Consider the following 17,258-nt stretch of genomic DNA (forward strand, 5'->3'; position numbering starts at 1 on the left):
TTTTGTATCCATTCAGCAACCCTTTGCCTTTTGGTTGGGGCATTCAACCCATTTACATTTAAGGTAATTATTGATAAGTATGATCCCGTTGCCATTTACTTTGTTGTTTTGAGTTCGTGTTGAAACATCCTTTCTGTGTTTCCTGTTTAGAGAAGATCCTTTAGCATTTGCTGGAGAGCTGGTTTGGTGGTGCTGAATTCCCTCAGCTCTTGCTTGTCTGTAAAGCTTTTGAATTCTCCTTCATATCTGAATGAGATCCTTGCTGGGTACAGTAATCTGGGTTGTAGATTATTCTCTTTCATTACTTTAAGTATGTCCTGCCATTCCCTTCTAGCCTGAAGGGTTTCTATTGAAAGATCAGCTGTTATCCTTATGGGGATCCCCTTGTGTGTTATTTGTTGTTTTTCCCTTGCTGCTTTTAATATTTGTTCTTTGTGTTTGATCTTTGTTAATTTGATTAATATGTGTCTTGGGGTGTTTCGCCTTGGGTTTATCCTGTTTGGAACTCTCTGGGTTTCTTGGACTTCTGTGACTATTTCTTTCCTCAATTTAGGGAAATTCTCAACTATTATCTCCTCGAGTATTTTTTCATGGCCTTTCCTTTTATCTTCTTCTTCTGGGACTCCTATGATTCGAATGTTGGGGCGTTTCATATTGTCCCAGAGGTCCCGGAGGTTTTCCTCATTTCTTTTGATTCTTTTTTCTTTTTTCCTCTCTGCTTCGTTTATTTCCATCATTCTATCTTCTACCTCACTTATCCTATCTTCTGCCTCCGTTATTCTACTGTTGGTTCCCTCCAGAGTGTCTTTTATCTCCTTTATTTCATTATTCATTCTATATTGATTCCTTTTTATTTCTTCTAAGTCCTTGATAAACATTTCTTGCATCTTCTCAATCTTTGTCTCCAGGCTATTTATCTGTAACTCCATTTTGCTTTCAAGATTTTGGATCATTTTTATTATCCTTATTCTAAATTCTTTTTCGGATAGATTCCCTATCTCCTCCTCTTTTGTTTGGCTTTGTGGGCATTTCTCATTTTCCTTTACTTGCTGAGTATTTCTCTGCCTTTTCATCTTGTTTAGATTGCTGTGTTAGGCGTGGCCCTTCTGTATTCTGGTAGTATGAAGTTCCTCTTTGTTGTGGAGGTTCCTCACTGCGGTTGGGGTTGGACAGGTGGCTTGTCAAGGTTTCCTGGTTGGGGGAGCTTGTGTCAGTGTTCTGGTGGGTGGAGCTGGATTTCTGCTCTCTTGAGTGTAATGGAGTGACCAGTATTAATTATTGAGATGTCTATGGATTTGGTGTGCCTCTGGGCAGCCTGTATATTGATGCTCAGGTCTATGTTCCTGCGTTGCTGGAGAATTTGCGTGGTATGTCTTGCTCTGGAACTTATTATCTCTTAGGTGGAGCTTGGTTTCAGTGAATTTATGGAGGCTATTGGATGGTCTCTTATTAATTAATGTTTCCCCTGGCTTTCAGTCTTATTCTTGCAGTAGCCTCAAGACTTCTCCTTCCATACAGCCTCAATAATAAAACTTTTAGGTTAATGGTGAAAAGATTCTCCACAGTGAGGGATACCCAGAAAGGTTCACTGAGTTACATGGAGAGATGAGGTGGGGGGGGTGGGTTGTAGTGACCAGGAGGGGAAGAGGGGAATTCAAATGTGGAGAGAGCAATCTAGCCAGTAAGCACTTCCCTCTGTGCTTTCCACAGTTTGGAACCCTCAGAGTGATTCACAGAGATACATAGAGAGGGGGGAGGAAGGTAACAGAGGTGAGCATGAGTAGAAAGGGAGGAATTAAGAGGGGAGAGAGAGATCTGGGCAGTATGCTGTTCCTGAAGTGTTCTCCGGTACCCAGAACACCCTCAGAGATTCACAGAATTGGGTTGAGAAGAGAAGGAGGAGGGTGGGAGATAGAGGTTCCCTGGGGGAGAAGAAAGAGCATCAATAGGGGGAGAGAGTGATCAGGCCAGTGATCACACTCCTGAGTAAAAATGGGTCCTAAAGATTGGGTTCTTAAATGTACAAAGTTGATATCAAATATGTAAAACACAGATTAAAAATCTAGAGTAGAGGTTAGACTCTTATAAAACTTACAATCTAAAAAAAAAAAAAAAAAAAAAAAAAAAAGAAAAAAGGGAACAGTGTAAAAAGAAAAAAAACAGTAAAACAGTAAAAAAAGAAACAGTAAAAAAATGTAGAACAGGAAAAAAACATTAAAAAAAAAAAAAACACAAAAGGTATAAGATATATGTATGTAGTTTGCTTCAAAAATAGGGTTTTTTTTTTTTTTTTTTTTTTGCACGTTAATAGTGGGTTATGAAAATGAAAGTTAAAGGTGTAATAGAGGGCTTGAAGAAAAAGGAAAGAAGAGAAAAAAAATTTTTTTTTTTAATTAAAAAAAAAAAATTAAAAAAATTAAAAAAAATAATAATAGTAAAAAATATATATATCCCGGACTTTCTCTGGAGCTGTTGTGAGCAGTGTGGGATCTGCTCAGTTTTAGATAGATCCTTATTCCTGCTTATACTTTTCAAGATCTGTAGGTCCTTTTTAATGCAGTCGGTATTAGCTACAGGGATCTTAATCTGTTGGCCTGTCCCTTCCAAAGCACTTCCCTCTGTTTATTTGGCTTCTGTTTGGAGATCTCTTCAGTATCTAATTTCCGCCCTGCAACAAAGCGGTGGAGGTGATCTCTTTAGGTTCGCTTGTTCAATCGTGCTGTGGGGAGGAAGGAACACTGCAATTCTGGCGTGTGTGTGGTAAGCTCGCAGTGTCTCGGCCGCACTGGGTTCGCCCCCGCTCACGGCGTGTGTGCTTTCCCCGTCTACCCTGCTCAGGCTTCAGGTTACTCGGCCGGGGAGCGGGCCCTGAGCTGCGTGCACTTCCCAGGACTAAGCCGCTCAGGTTCAGGCTCCCGGTTACTCCACAAAGGCGCAGACTCGATTTTGCCCGCGGCTTATGCCGTTCCCGGTCGGAGCTGCCCAGGCGGCCAGGAGTTTGGCGAGGGCGCTGTCCCCTGTTGGGGCGGTGCGGCTTATCACCTCCCTGGTCCCCGCCTCGGTTTACGGGCGCGCCCGGCTCCGGTGTGCTTTGTGTCGGTTCTGGGGAGCTGGTCTCTGGCTGCGACCCTCCCGGCTGCTGTCGACCCTCCGGGATCTCAGGCAGTCTTTGCTTAAAAAACTGGGAGCCTGTTTGCAGTTTGGTAGGGGGTGCCCTCTCTGGAGCCGAGTTTGCCCCTTTCCGGCTCTGGCGGGCCCCGCCTGCCCGCTGTGTCCGGCGGGGGATGGCGCAGTCCGCAGCCGGCTAGCTCTCCTCTGGTATCGCTCAGTCCTTTGTTCTGTGAGCGGGCCGGCAGTGCCTTAGAGTTGGGCTTTTCGCGGGATAGTTCTCTCTCTCGCTGTCCCACAGTTTAGGTTACTATCTCACGTTAGCTCCCTCAGATTGCCCTCGGGGCACTCGGGCCCGGTCCTTACCCTAGGCAATGCCGCCCGCTCCTCTCCGTTCAGCCCCCACTTGCTGGTGGCGGATGATGCGAGCGTCTGGGGTTCTTTGCTGGGAGTTGCTTTAGGCACGTAATCTGTCGATTTTATTTATTTTTTCCTCCCAGTTACGTTGCCCTCCGAGATAAAAAATCCTCCCCCACACCCGCCGGTGAGAGGGTTTCCTGGTGCTTGGAAATTCCTCCTCTTTTACGACTCCCTCCCCGGGACGGGTCTCCGTCCCTAACTCTTTTGTCTCTCTTTTTATCTTTTATAATTTCTCCTACCTCTTTTGAAGATAATGCGCAGTTTTTGTGAAAGCCTGACGTCCTCAGCCAGCCTTCAGAAGTAGTTTTGTGAAGTTTGGTCAGCGTTCAGATGTTCTTTCGATAAATTTGTGGAGGAGAGAGTGGTCTCCCCGTCCTATTCCTCCGCCATCTTCTGCTCTCCCCTCCACTTTCTTTGTTAATTAAAATATGAGGCCATCTGCTGAGAGTCCATAGGATACTGGGCTGCAGTTCATGGGGGTCAGAAACAGTCAGACACGACTGAGTGACTAACACACAAAGAGTGCAATGATGCAGTGTGGAGGGCCTGGCTGAATTTGGTGAGCATGAATTCATGAATGTTTAACTCATTATTATATAGCTTTTGACACTTTAGAGAGTCCCTATTCCACAGGACACCACACATGACATCATAAAGAGCTTATATCTCCCATGTGTGCCCAGTCGCCTCAGTCATGTCCAACTCTTTCTGACCCTATAGACTTTAGCCCTCCAGGCTCCTCAGTCCATGGGATTCTCCAGACAAGAATACTGGAGTATTCTGGACATGCCCTTTTCCAGGGGATCTTCCCAACCCAAGGATCGAACTGGATCTCCTTCATTACAAGCAGATTCTTTACCAACTGATCCACCAGCGAAGTCCCATATCCCCCATATAATCACTTTAATGAGAGTTCATTGTATTGTTAGAGATCTTGTAAGTTTATAGTTCATGTTATTCATATATAGAACAAGTAAAATTGATTTGAGAAAAAAAAGAATAATTTTCCTTTTGTTTAGGTTGTTGTTTCCCAAATATAGCAAATTTCCACCAATTTGATCCAATTGAGTTGACTACATTCAAATTAGTAAACTGTCTGTATGGATGAAAGAAGAGCTAATTTACCAGGATTTTATGGCAGGTACTGCTGCCCTAGCTTCCTCTCTTTGCCCTTCTATAAACTAACACTGGATTACATATTTACCATGGAGAGATCTGCCTTGATAAATGGCTAAGACATCACTGAGCACAGAGCAAATGCCAAATAAATAATTGCTGTCTGATAAAAGTGGTTCTTATCAGCAAAGCCAGCATTTGTACGTTAAAGAATTGCTTCCAAGGGGCTTAAAAACAGTTTGCTCTCCTAAATGAGTTAAATATACTCACAGAACTCATGTTTACACTACCTACTTGCTTAGCAGAGATAAACATTAGTCTTGGTCCAGTCTGAATTCCTTTAGTTTCAAAAATTTGGCATTAGAATTAAGAAAAGTTCACCATTTCAAAAAATAGTTTGGTATAAATCACCCTCACACTACAACCCATTTCAGGATACTGAGGGAGGTGTAGTGAGGTGTGGAAGATTATTCACCACATGACATTTTCATTTCAGGTTGACCATAGTCCAGTGAGCATATTAGCAAATTGAATAAAGGTAACCGAGACCTGCACTATCCTGGCACGGGACTATTGATCGTGTCCTTTTTATCAGAGATCATCTATTCTCCTGCAACAGGACTGGAAGCAGTCCTCACTGGTGTTGTTGTAAATGGCTCATTAATCAAAATGGATTTATTGAGCATCCATAGCGAGCAAATCCTATACTAAGTGATTCAAAATAACAGGTTGCCTAGTAACCAGAAAATGGAAAAATTCCCCTGTGAAGGTTAAAATTAAATGAAAGGCAGATAAGAAAACAGTATCTTTGATGGCATGTGACTATTTCATAAGGGATTTTCCTGCCATTATAGCCATTTTCTTTTAAGGATAATATTCATTCATTCATTCACTCATTTAATGATTCATTCATTTATGTAACTGAGTCACCACTACGATTATGTTAGGTCCTTTGCTCTATGCATTAAGGGAAATAAATAGATTCAATACAGACTGAGTAAACATGAGTCTTAGCAAATTTGTCAAGCAAGGACTGTACTTCTGTTAATCTTTATTTAATGAGCCTAGTACTAGAGCAATATTATTCTTTATTCCATATAAATCTGCAGTCACTGAGACAAGAGTAAAATGCTGCTTGCAGAGAGTATCCTTCATTTTCTGGTTGAATTGTAAAATTTTGTTTAATATAGATTTACTAATAAGTTGATTTCATATTTAAATTAAACCAGTTGGTATGATAAAAAATTTTTTTCCTATGGTCAGATGAGACCTGTTTTGTACTAGCTCATCTAGTTAATAAATTTGTTAACAAGTGACCACAGAAAGGAAACTAACATCCATACTTAACTGATTTTCTGAGAAAATTCATCTTCCATACCAATGAATGACATTGCCAGTTACAACCGAGACCCTCAAGCTTTGTAGCCTCTGAGATAAGCACGGCCAGGCACGACTTGTCCTCATAGGCCTCGGCATTCTAATTCACCCCTCCCATCTAGGTCTTGAGTTTGTGTCCTCAGTTACAATCCCTGTATTTGTTTACTCGGGCTGCTACTAACAATGTATTCAAAACAACAGAAATATGTTTTCTCACAATTCTAGAGGCTGGAAGTCCAAAATCAAGCTATTGGCAGGACTGGTTTCTGCTGAGGAGATCTGTTCCAGGTCTCTTTCCTTGGCTTCTAGATGACCATCTTCTCCCTGTGTCTCTTTACATCATCTTTCTTCTTTCCATGTCTCTATGTCCCCCTTTTTTAATGAGTCATGTTGGGTTAGTGCCCACCTAAAGACTTCATTTTAACTTGATTATCTGTATAAAGACTCTGTCTCTGCTTCTCCAAATAAGGTTACATTCTGAGTACTAGGAGTACTAAGGGTTCCAACATACCCTTGCAAGGGGGGAAAGAAAGGGGCACAAATCAACTAATAACAGTCCCTCCAAAGACCTGGCCATCCTTCCACTCTCTCTCTTCTCTCTCTAGTCCTCTCTCTTTCTTCTTCTCCAGGAAAAGCTTCAGAATGCATTTCCTGTGTGTACAGAAATCCTAATTTTGTCTGTGAAACTGAGCCAAGTTATCCAGCACAGTTAACAAAAAACTGTAGAATATATTCCCTAAGATATAACGCCTCAGTTCCCTTGCCTACTATTTTCCAAATGGCAGAATCCCAAGGGGATAAGGTATGAGCTTCACTCCTACATACCCCTCAGCTTTCTTCCCCCTTTCCCCTCTTCATTAACACTGCCTTTGTCCTGGCCATAATTATTTTCTGCTGAGACTGCGTGTTGACCTCCTAATTAATCCTCCTGCTACTAGTCACGTATCTGCCCAATCAATCCCCCCATATTGCTTCCAGAGAGATCATTGTAAAACACAAAAATTCATCATGCCTTGTCCCTCTTTAAAGTCTGTCAGTGGTTTGACTCTGTTGCCAAGTGAAATTCAAACTTCAGCATGTCACTTCTTGTTTTTTATGCATTTTCCTCTAGTCTCATTCTATGTTCTAACTACGCTAAATTGGGCATAGTCTGTGAATGCAGTGTGTTCTTCCACACATCTGGATCTTGGCACACACTATTCCCTGACCTAAACAGCCATGTATTTCCCATTTATTCATCTAACTCTTCCTTCTTTGAGGCTCAAACAAGACACCAGATCCTCCAGGAAGCCTTCACTCACTCCCTCCTGTTCTACTCTCCTGGAGTACCTCATGCTCACTTCTATCATTGAACTTATTACTCTTAATTTTAACACCCTCTAAGTTCCTACCTATCAGGACTTGTACCTTTCACTGTACTTCTGCAACATGCAGCACAAGACCTAGAACACCAGAGGCACTCAATCAATGTTTATTGAGTAAGGAACTGTAGGATACAGTTTAATATGAAGGCCTCTAAAAGACTCATGTGCATCAAGAAAAGTCTCCTCTTCTACAAGTGCTACCTTTAGTTAATAAAGGACTTAGTAACAAAGGGAAAACATCAGTAACATCAAGAGAGTCCAGTAAGTTCCCCCAAGTTTGTGAACTAAGTTCGTCCTGAGAAGAAAAGGAGAAGCTAGGTACAGCAGAATGAGAGACTTGGAAGCAATTAGATCCAGGCAAAACCTAAGGTACATCTTAACGGAATCAACAGACGAAAAAGTCTTGAACTGTCTCCTCATCCAGCCAGATGACAGTTATATTGGCATTCTCTTCTACCTGCTATGGTGTTTATGCAGGGGAATTTTGTGGGGTTCACTTGTTAAGGTTCCATCTAGAACTGGAATAGAAACTTCTCTGGCTCTAATATTCATCCATTATAAAAAAAAAATCTTCCATTTTAAATTCTAGACTCTCTTACCTCTAGAATTCACAATTACAGCCCAAAGTGCAAAGACCATCAATAATTATAAATTAATGGGTCAGTTGAGCAAGCTGGTTTCTTTCATACTGATTCCAGATGATTGAATGCAATTGGGGAAAATTATATACCCAAGCAAATGAACTCTTATTCCACTTAACAAACAACAAACAACTCAGGCATCGTTGAAGTTTATATTTTCCAAAAGTATCTGTAAGAATATCTTCTTATGATGTGACTTCAGTAACACTTTTCCATAAAGGGGAAGGTTGTAAGAAGTAACATAGCTTCTTACACAGTATACTGTGTAAGAATTATACCATAGTAATATGCTGTAGTGCTGCATAGAAACTTCCAACCAACAATGACCGTCTAAGGATTTAAAGAAAGCCTCATACATCCTCCCTGTTGAATAATAGGGTTTCTAAGAACCTCAAGGACATTGTCTCATAAAAGTCTCATAAGGAGCACAAGGCAGAGAAAATCTTATCTGGAATATAAGCTTTTGCCTAATGGAATGGAGTACTAATTGAAACACAGAAAGTCCACAAAATTTTAAAGGAAAGTATTTCAATTTGAACTAGAAGGAAAAAGATAATATAAAACAAAATTTGGCCCCTAACTTTTTATAGACAGTAAGCAAGTGAGAAAGATACCCAAATTTAAACATGGGTTACTTTTTATGGAATAGGAAGAATGACTCAGAAGGTAGAACCAAGAGACACAGAAAACAATTACTACTTCATTGTCCTAAGGCTTAATCAAGGAACTGTGCTTGACTACATTCAGAATTGCCACAAAGTAGAGATGTCTGTGTGGCCTATTTTCCCTATGTTTGAATGGGAGTGTCAACTGTGGTTTTCCTATACCTTTCCCACTCTTAAATGTTGGGTGTGTGAAAGGAGAGTGGTAATTTGTCTCTTTAGTTCACAGGTCATCACTGCCAAGAGCAAAGGTCGTTAAGGACCTATACTGTAAGAACTGCACCAGGAAGACTCACACATGCCTAAACCTAGACTGGGAGTTCATGCAGTAAAGGCCTGATGTTTGGGCATCCAGGAAAAGGATATAAATCATAGTGACCAGAGGGAAGACTGTGGCAGATTTTATTTTCCAAAAAGGACAGCAAAAGTATCTGCCATCCTATATTCTCTTATTACAGAGTGACTTTGGCACTCCTTCCATAAAAAAGTAGGATTCATATTCTCTCCCCTTGAATCTGGTAGACTTGGGACTATTAGTTCAGTTCAGTCACTCAATCGGGTCTGACTCTTTGCCACCCCATGAACTGCAACACAGCAGGCTTCCAGGTCTATCATCAACTCCCAGAGCTTACACAAACTCATATCCATCGAGTCAGTGATGCCATCCAACCACCTGTTGACCCCTTCTCCTCCCACCTTCAATCTTTCCCAGCATCAGAGTCTTTTCAAATGAGTCAGCACTTCACATCAGGTGGCCAAAGTATTGGAGTTTCAGCTTCAGCATCAGTCCTTCCAGTGAATATTCAGGACTGATTTCCTTTAGGATGGACTGGTTGGATCTCCTTGCAGTCCAAGAGACTCTCAAGAGTCTTCTCCAACACCACAGTTCAAAAGCATCAATTCTTCAGTGCTCAGCTTTCTTTATGGTCCAGCTCTTACATCCATACATGACTACTGGAAAAACCATAGCTTTGACTAGATGGACCTTTGTTGGCAAAGTAATGTCTCTGCTTTTTAATATGGTTTCTAGGTTGGTCATAGCTTTTCTTCCAAGCAGCAAGTGTCTTTTGATTTTATGGCGGCAGTCACCATCTGAAATGATTTTGGAGCCCAAAAAGATAAAGTCTCTCACTGTTTTCACTGTTTTCCCATCTATTTGCCATGAAGTGACAGGACTTGGGACTATAGTATAAGTGATAATGGGAACTTCTAAGGCTAAGTAATAAAAATGATACAGCTTCCACTTGGTTCTTTTGGAATGCCCACTCTCAGAATCCAGTCAGTTTGTCAAAAGAAAACCCAAGAAGTCCATGAAGAATAAACAAGACCAACAGCCCATAGAGTTAGCCCAGTTCTCAGCCAATGCCAACTTGCCAGCCATGTAAGTGACCCATTTTGAAAGTGAGTCCTCTTTCTCTCAGTTGTGCAGCCCCAGCTCATATCATCTGGCACAGACAAGCTGTCCTGTCAAATGAACTCTGCAAAACTTGCCGATTTTGAGCAAAATAAATGACTGATATTCCATTAGCTCAGTAGGCTTTGGGTGGCTTATTAAATAGCAATAGAAAACTGACACAGACACCATTTCCTTTGTGAAATCTTCCTCAAGCACCCAGGTGGTGTGGTGTTCCTCTTTTTGGCTCCCAAAGCACTTTTAGTATAGTATTATCTTAGCACTTATCATACTCTGTTGAAATTAACTACTCAACTTGTCTGCTTCCTTGTAAATATAGGGCAAGCCTGTGCCTTTTCGTAAAATTAGCTCTTTGAATATATTGCTTTTGCCCCATTCTCTCTCCTCCCTTTTGGTCAGACAAGTCAGAATTTCTTGGTGTATCTTCTAAGTGTCTTAGCTTCTCTTTCACATATATATTTTCTTATCATTTTGTACTTCTTTTCAAAATTCTGAAAAATCCTTCTGACTTAATTTCCAGCTCACTAAATCTTTCCTCAACTGAGTTTAATCTGCTGTTCCACTTGTCCACTGAGGTTTAAATTTGGGGTTGTTTTTCTTTGTGTGTGTGTGTGTGTTTAACTTATAAAGGTTTTGTTTTTTCCTCTCAAATGTGCTAGGTCATTTTTTTATGGCTTCTATTCCTCAAAACACCTTCAACCTTATGTTTTATCTATACTAACATGGTCATTTTATAGTCTGTATCTAATGATTCCAATATCTGAAGTCTTTTCAGGTGTGTATTTGCTCTTCCTTGTTTCTTTTGATTTCTGATTGGGGGTCTTTTTCTTCTAGGCTTAATGATTGCAAATTGATCATTTTAATTGGAAAAGTATTTATAGGAATTACTTAGGGCCTACAGAGACAATTCAGCAGTCCAGTAGTCATGTATGGATGTGAGAGCTGGACCATAAAGAAAGCTGAGCACTGAAGAATTGATGCTTTTGAACTGTGGTGTTGGAGAAGACTCTTGAGAGTCCCTTGGACTGCAAGGAGATCAAACCAGTCAAACCTAAAGGAAATCAGTCCTGAATACTCATTGGAAGGACTGATGTTGAAGCTGAAACTCCAATACTTTGGCCACCTAATGCAAAGAACTGACTCATTTGAAAAGACCCCTGATGCCGGGAAAGATTGAAGGCAGGAAGAGAAGGGGACAGCAGAGGATGAGATGGTTTGATGGCATCACCAACTCAATGGGCATGAGTTTGAGCAAGCTCTGGAAGTTGGTGATGGACAGGGAAGCCTGGCATGCTGCCGTCCATGGGGTCACAAAGAGTCGGATACAACTGAGAGAGATAATTTACAGTACTCTCTAGATGGTTTACTTTTGCTTCTGCTTCATGACTGAGGGTATTACTTTAAGTTAAATTCATGGACTGATATTTTGCAGACTATATGGATGATATGTTTTGGTTGAAAAATCTGTGTAAGGACCAGCCTCAGGAATTTTTCTCCTTGTTCTTCTCATAACAAATCATCTTAGCAGATCTTGCAGTCTCCTTAGAATGAATGTTATGAGAGAGAATTATTTCTAATTACTGTGAGGGTGTAGCCCTTGTAGCTCTAGGTCTGTGGAGGAAGGATTTCCTATTAGAGTTCACACGCTGAGCAGGCACAGAGATTTGCTTTCTGTACACAAACCTATAGAGGATTTGGCCGAAGTTTAACAGCAGGTTCAGCATATTACCTCAGGACAAAAGTGACTTTAATGCTCCACTGGCTTCCCACCTTCACCAATGTATTGGCCCGATTATTTCTTACTAGTATACTGATAAAAAGAAGTTCCTTATTTAAATGTTATTGACTATTTACTTTACATAATTTTCCTGTCACCTTTTTGATACTTTTAAGTCTTCCTTTTCTGTATTTTTATCCAGCATGCTGGTTTTGTTTTTGTTTTTGTTTTTTTCTTTTTCAGCAGGAGAATTGTTCTGAGCCTAATTAGTTTTAAAACCTGGGTCCATTTCTTTTTTATCCCTGTATCCTCCTCAGCATGCAGCAAAGTCCCTGGCAAGTGAAGGAAGTCGATTAGTTCTCTATTATTTAATGAATAAATAATGCTTTCATTCCTGCTTCCACCACCCCTAACTTAACACTCTACCTCTATTCCCTAATTAAAGCTCTTTTAAATTTTCATATATATATATATGTGTGTGTGTGTGTGCTGCTGCTGCTAAGTCGCTTCAGTCGTGTCCGACTCCCAGAGACCCCATGGACTGAAGCCCACCAGGCTCCTCCATCCATGGGATGTTCCAGGCAAGAGTACGGGAGTGGGGTGCCATTGCCTTCTCTGATATATACATATATATTCCTACATTAACTGAACTTTACTCCTGACTTCCCCACTATTTTCCCCTATGACCTCTCCTACAGAAGATTTTTCATTCTTTTCGAGTTCATTCTTATCATCTCTCAGCATTGTCTTCACTCTCCATGACTGCTGCTGCTGCTGCTGCTAAGTCGCTTCAGTTGTGTCCGACTCCGTGCAACCCCATTGACGGCAGCCCACCAGGCTCCTCTGTCCCTGGGATTCTCCAGGCAAGAACACTGGAGTAGGTTACCATTTCCTTCTCCAATGTGTGAAAGTAAAAAGTGAAAGTGAAGTCGCTTAGTCGTGTCCGACTCTTTATGACCCCATGGACTGCAGCCTACCAGGCTCCTCCGTCCATGGGATTTTCCAGGCAAGAGTACTGGAGTGGGTTGCCATTGCCTTCTCCGGACTGCTTCTGAATCACCCACTATTCTACCTTCATCCAATCTGCTCATCTGAAGATTATGCTATCCTATTATAACATAGTTTTCCTGACTTTATTGTTACCATATGTGGATTTCCAGGCATAACTCCACATTTCTTGAGGATTTCACTACTTGGTTCACACTTTCTATTCCATTTTAGCTCTTAATATAATGCAGCAGTGTAATTAACATAGCATTTAAGAGTATAAGGGGACAACCCAAGATCAAGTCCCAGAATCATCCATTGTTAACATGTAACCTTGGGAGGTTACCAAATATTTCCCTGCCTCTCATTCCTCTTCTATAAAATGGGAATCATGGTATTATTATCTTGTAGCATTGTAAGAATTACAAGAAATAATGTATATAAAGTACTTATAATAGCATCTAGTACACAGTAAATGCTCAATAAACCTTAACTCTTTTCATGATTATGCTCTAACCTCATGCAAAAATCTTTCTTCTACATGCTTATGATTCATACAACACCCTGGGCTTCCCAGGTGGCTCAGTGGTAAAGAATCTGCCCGCCAATTCAGTAGGTGCAAGAGATGCAGGTTCGATCCCTGGGTCAGGAAGATCCCCTGGAGAAGGAAATGGCAACTCACTCCAGTATTCTTGCCTGGGAAACTCCATGGACAGAGGAGCCTGGTGGATTACAGTTCACAAGGTCGCAAAGAGTCAGACAGGACTGAGCATGCACACATGCATGCATGGCCTCAGTACTTCTCAAAACCTGCTTGTTCACTTCTATAAAATTCCATAGCCAGTCACTAAAATAGTATTTCTGAATTTTACTTTAACCCTTCTGAATATTTAACCCTTCTTTTCAGTCAATAACCCTTACATTACTCAGAAATTGAACCCATCTAGACATACATATTTCAGGCTTTCTCTGTATTCATAATGCTTTATTTTTTCTTCTCTCTAAGAGAAGCAATGGTTGTGCTTTCTTAGACTATCGCAGGCTTAATTTATACCCATCAGTTTTCTCTTTTTACTCTTTGTCTTCAATCTCTTGTTCTCCATCAGCAAACTCCTCCAACTTCTAAACTTGACCAAGTCTTACTTTTCCTAAAATAAAGTAGCCATTTCTCCCTCATACCACTTTCTTCTCATGTTAGCATTATAGCTCTTTTTCTAATCCTCTTCAAAGGGTAATCTGTATTCTCCACTCCCTTTTCCTTCTTCTGCATTTTTGAGTATCTCACTGTTAGCTTTTAAAAATCTAGTTTTATCACACCATTTCTTAAACTTACTTTTCAAAGACAGGTAGAAATTGGATTGTCAACCAAACAAACAAAACCTCTCCTCAGAAATTCCACAATATCTTTGCAACCTTGAATATGCTGACCACCCACTTGAAGCTCTCCTCCCTCATTAGCTTTCATGTAACTACTTTGCATTCTTCACTCAGAGGCAGTGGCAAAGGAATAGAAAGCAAGCATGACAAACAAAAACTCACGTTCAAGCAAAGGCCCCTCAAAGTATTGATATTAAATAAGACACTAAGCTTCAATTTCCTCATCAGTAAAATGGGCATATTTGTTCATCTTGTTCACCAGTTTATAATGCTAATAAATAAAGTAATGGATCTGAAAATACCATAAAAGAAAGAAACTACACAAAGTAGCTGAGTATGCTTTGATAACCTGGAAGCAGACAGGATGCAAGAAACTATACTTAAAGATTCTTGCTACCAAATTTGCTATGAGACTCTGAAGGACCAAAAGCTTTGTATTGACCTAGAATTTTTTTCACTATTAAAAGGTTTCAGAGTGTCTTCATTATGGCTGTACCACCTCCATGAGAGCTTTTGCCAAGAAGTTAAGAGCATTCACATCAAAAATGCTCCAACTTACCTGGACTCACTTCAAGATGCAAAAAAAAAAAAAAAAAAAATCCTTATGACTATATTGGGGCCATTCATTTTTAGAAACATTGTGGGACATCAAAATACTAATGATACATCTTCAAAATATACAAGCATGTAAACTGAATTGGTCCATGTTAGTAAGAAATATTACCAGTTCTTGGAGAAGGGGCCCTTGCAATTTCTAAGGAGCAAGGCTTCTTTGTAACTGTTGTGTCCATGAGATCACATAGAAAATTCTCATTTTCTGAAGGAAATGTATCCAGAGAGGCAGATGGTACAATTTCCATAGTGTAATTCCTCTTCTTTGGATAGGACTCCTGAAAGGAAGGAGAAAAATAAAAATAGCTTTGTGATAAAGACACAGCCTGTTTAATTTATAAAAACTAGAAAAGATAATAAGGTTCGTCAGTTCTTCTAAAAGTGATTGAGAGGTGATGATTCATCTGTTTGAATAAGTTATGCAATTGTGTAACCCCAATATTACCAGTGATCTTTTTAGAAAGGTCCTTGTAATTTGGTTCCCCTGAAGTTATCACTAAAGTTCTTGATTCAAGTCATGATCTCTTTTTTACAAAATATGTGTATTTTCTACTTGTGGCATAAACAGTTGTTTAATCAACAGTCATTCCCAAGACTCTTCTCCTTTGCCTGCTTCCTAGAGATAGCCGTATGACTCAGTTTTTGACTAGTTAGATACAAAGGGAAATTTGCTGGGAGGCTTCCGGAAAAATATTCTTTCCCCAGAGAAAAAAGATATGCAAAGAGGCTTTTGCAGAGTTTTGGCCATCCTCAGTTTCCTCTCTCTGGGTGCAGGTTTGATGTTTAGGGAAAGGGTAGGCAGGTTGTAACCATAAGACAGTAAGCCTCTTACTTCAAAAAGACAACTGGTCAAGAATGACAACAGCAGGATTTTTAAAAAGCCTGGAACCTTGATAATATCATTGAGTTGCTCAGATAGTTTCAGGACCAGTTTCTTCAGGCTTCTTAAGCAATTATTACAGTTTCTTATTGTTTGAGTCATTGCTAATAGGGTTTTCAGTCATTTAGAAGTGAATGTGTTCCCACCCAACACACTTCCTTTGTGAATACTGTTAATATACTAAGGTTACTCTTTTTGGGTTAGGATAAAATTAAGGTCTTATCTATATTACTGATTCTTCAATATATTCTAAAAATTGGAATTCATTTCATTTTACAATATCTTTATATCTTGTACAAGGCATTGTGTGTGTGTGTGTGTGAGAGAGAGAGAGTGTATGTGTGTGTTTGTCACTCAGTCGTTCTCCACCTTTGTGACCCCATGGACTGTAGCCCACCAGGCTCCTCTGTCCATGGAATTCTCCCGGCAAGAAAACTGAAGTGGGTAGCTATTCCCTTCTCCAAGGGATCTTCCTGACTCGGGATTGAACCTGGGTCTACTGCATTGCCGGCAGATTTTTTACCATTTGACCCACCAGGGAAACCCATACAAGGCATTAATGGTCAGCAAATATTTATTGAGCATCTATCATATACATTTAGAATTATGCTAATTGCTGGAAATGTTTAAAAAATGAATAAGACATAATCCTTGCACTCAGAAAGTTTGTAGTTTATCAGAAAAGAAAAACAGATTATCTGCATGATGAATTTGACATTTAATTGAATTTACTTTTGATATATATTACCTGTATAAACCATACTTTACTATCAAAAGAAAGAAACAAATGAAAAAATAAACTCATTTTCAAAAAAGCTTCCAATATATATCCAAGGATTGGTAAAGATTTAGTACAAGCTCCTATTTTTTTCTTTAATGACACTTACAGTATAGTAGAATAAGTATTCAAGGTCAGAGTAATTGCTTTCAGACCATACCAGACCCTTGCACATCAAAGAGTCAATTATGTTCACTCTACTCTATTGAAAACAGGAAATTGGGAGTAATTTATTTTTAACAACAAAGGGTGACAAAGTTGAAAGCATCCAGAGGAAAGCAATCAGGATGGTATATGATTTAAAAACCATGTCACAGAAGAAATGATGAAAGGAACTGCAGTGTTCTATCCCAGAGAAGTCATACAGCCGCGTAATAGTTATCTCAATATATTTGAAAGGCTATCCCTCACGAGCTTCCCACAGAGTGGGTAAGGGTATAAGAGGTTGTGGTAGATTTATTCTAAAGTTCTTTGAGGCAGAATAAAGAAAAATGTTTATCAGTCAAGGAGGGCAAATTTGGGTCAACACAAAAAACAATTTTCTGTGAATTAGTAATATTGCTTATCTTCTAACATGGATGTGTACTGGTAAAATAATTAGCTAAAAGATAGCACTAGTAAGCAACACAATGAACTCCTCATAAGTGGAAATGTTCACATTTACTGATAAAATTATGTATAAAAGACACTGTACAATGAATACACCAGGTGACTGTAAACTCCCTGAGAGCTAGAATTTTTCTCATTCACATTCTATCCCCAGAATCTAATATAACTTCTGCCACATAATGGGTCTTCAGCAAAT

At 39.9% G+C, this 17,258-nt stretch overlaps 1 protein-coding gene across 5 annotated transcripts in view; it reads right to left on the minus strand.

Moving 5' to 3' along the window:
* ANKS1B (ankyrin repeat and sterile alpha motif domain containing 1B) overlaps positions 1-17,258 on the minus strand; it is a 1,049,816-nt gene that overhangs the window by 701,944 nt on the left and 330,614 nt on the right. For all 5 annotated transcript variants that reach the window (XM_081595385.1, XM_081595384.1, XM_081595383.1 and 2 more), the window contains exon 10: positions 14,908-15,073. In XM_081595385.1, the coding sequence (XP_081451511.1) occupies positions 14,908-15,073 (166 nt within the window). The remainder of the gene's footprint in view (positions 1-14,907; positions 15,074-17,258) is intronic.

The sequence above is a fragment of the Giraffa tippelskirchi genome, chromosome 4, assembly GCF_054371585.1.
Source record: "Giraffa tippelskirchi isolate mGirTip1 chromosome 4, T2T-mGirTip1v1.2.pri, whole genome shotgun sequence".
Classification (NCBI taxonomy): domain Eukaryota; kingdom Metazoa; phylum Chordata; class Mammalia; order Artiodactyla; family Giraffidae; genus Giraffa; species Giraffa tippelskirchi.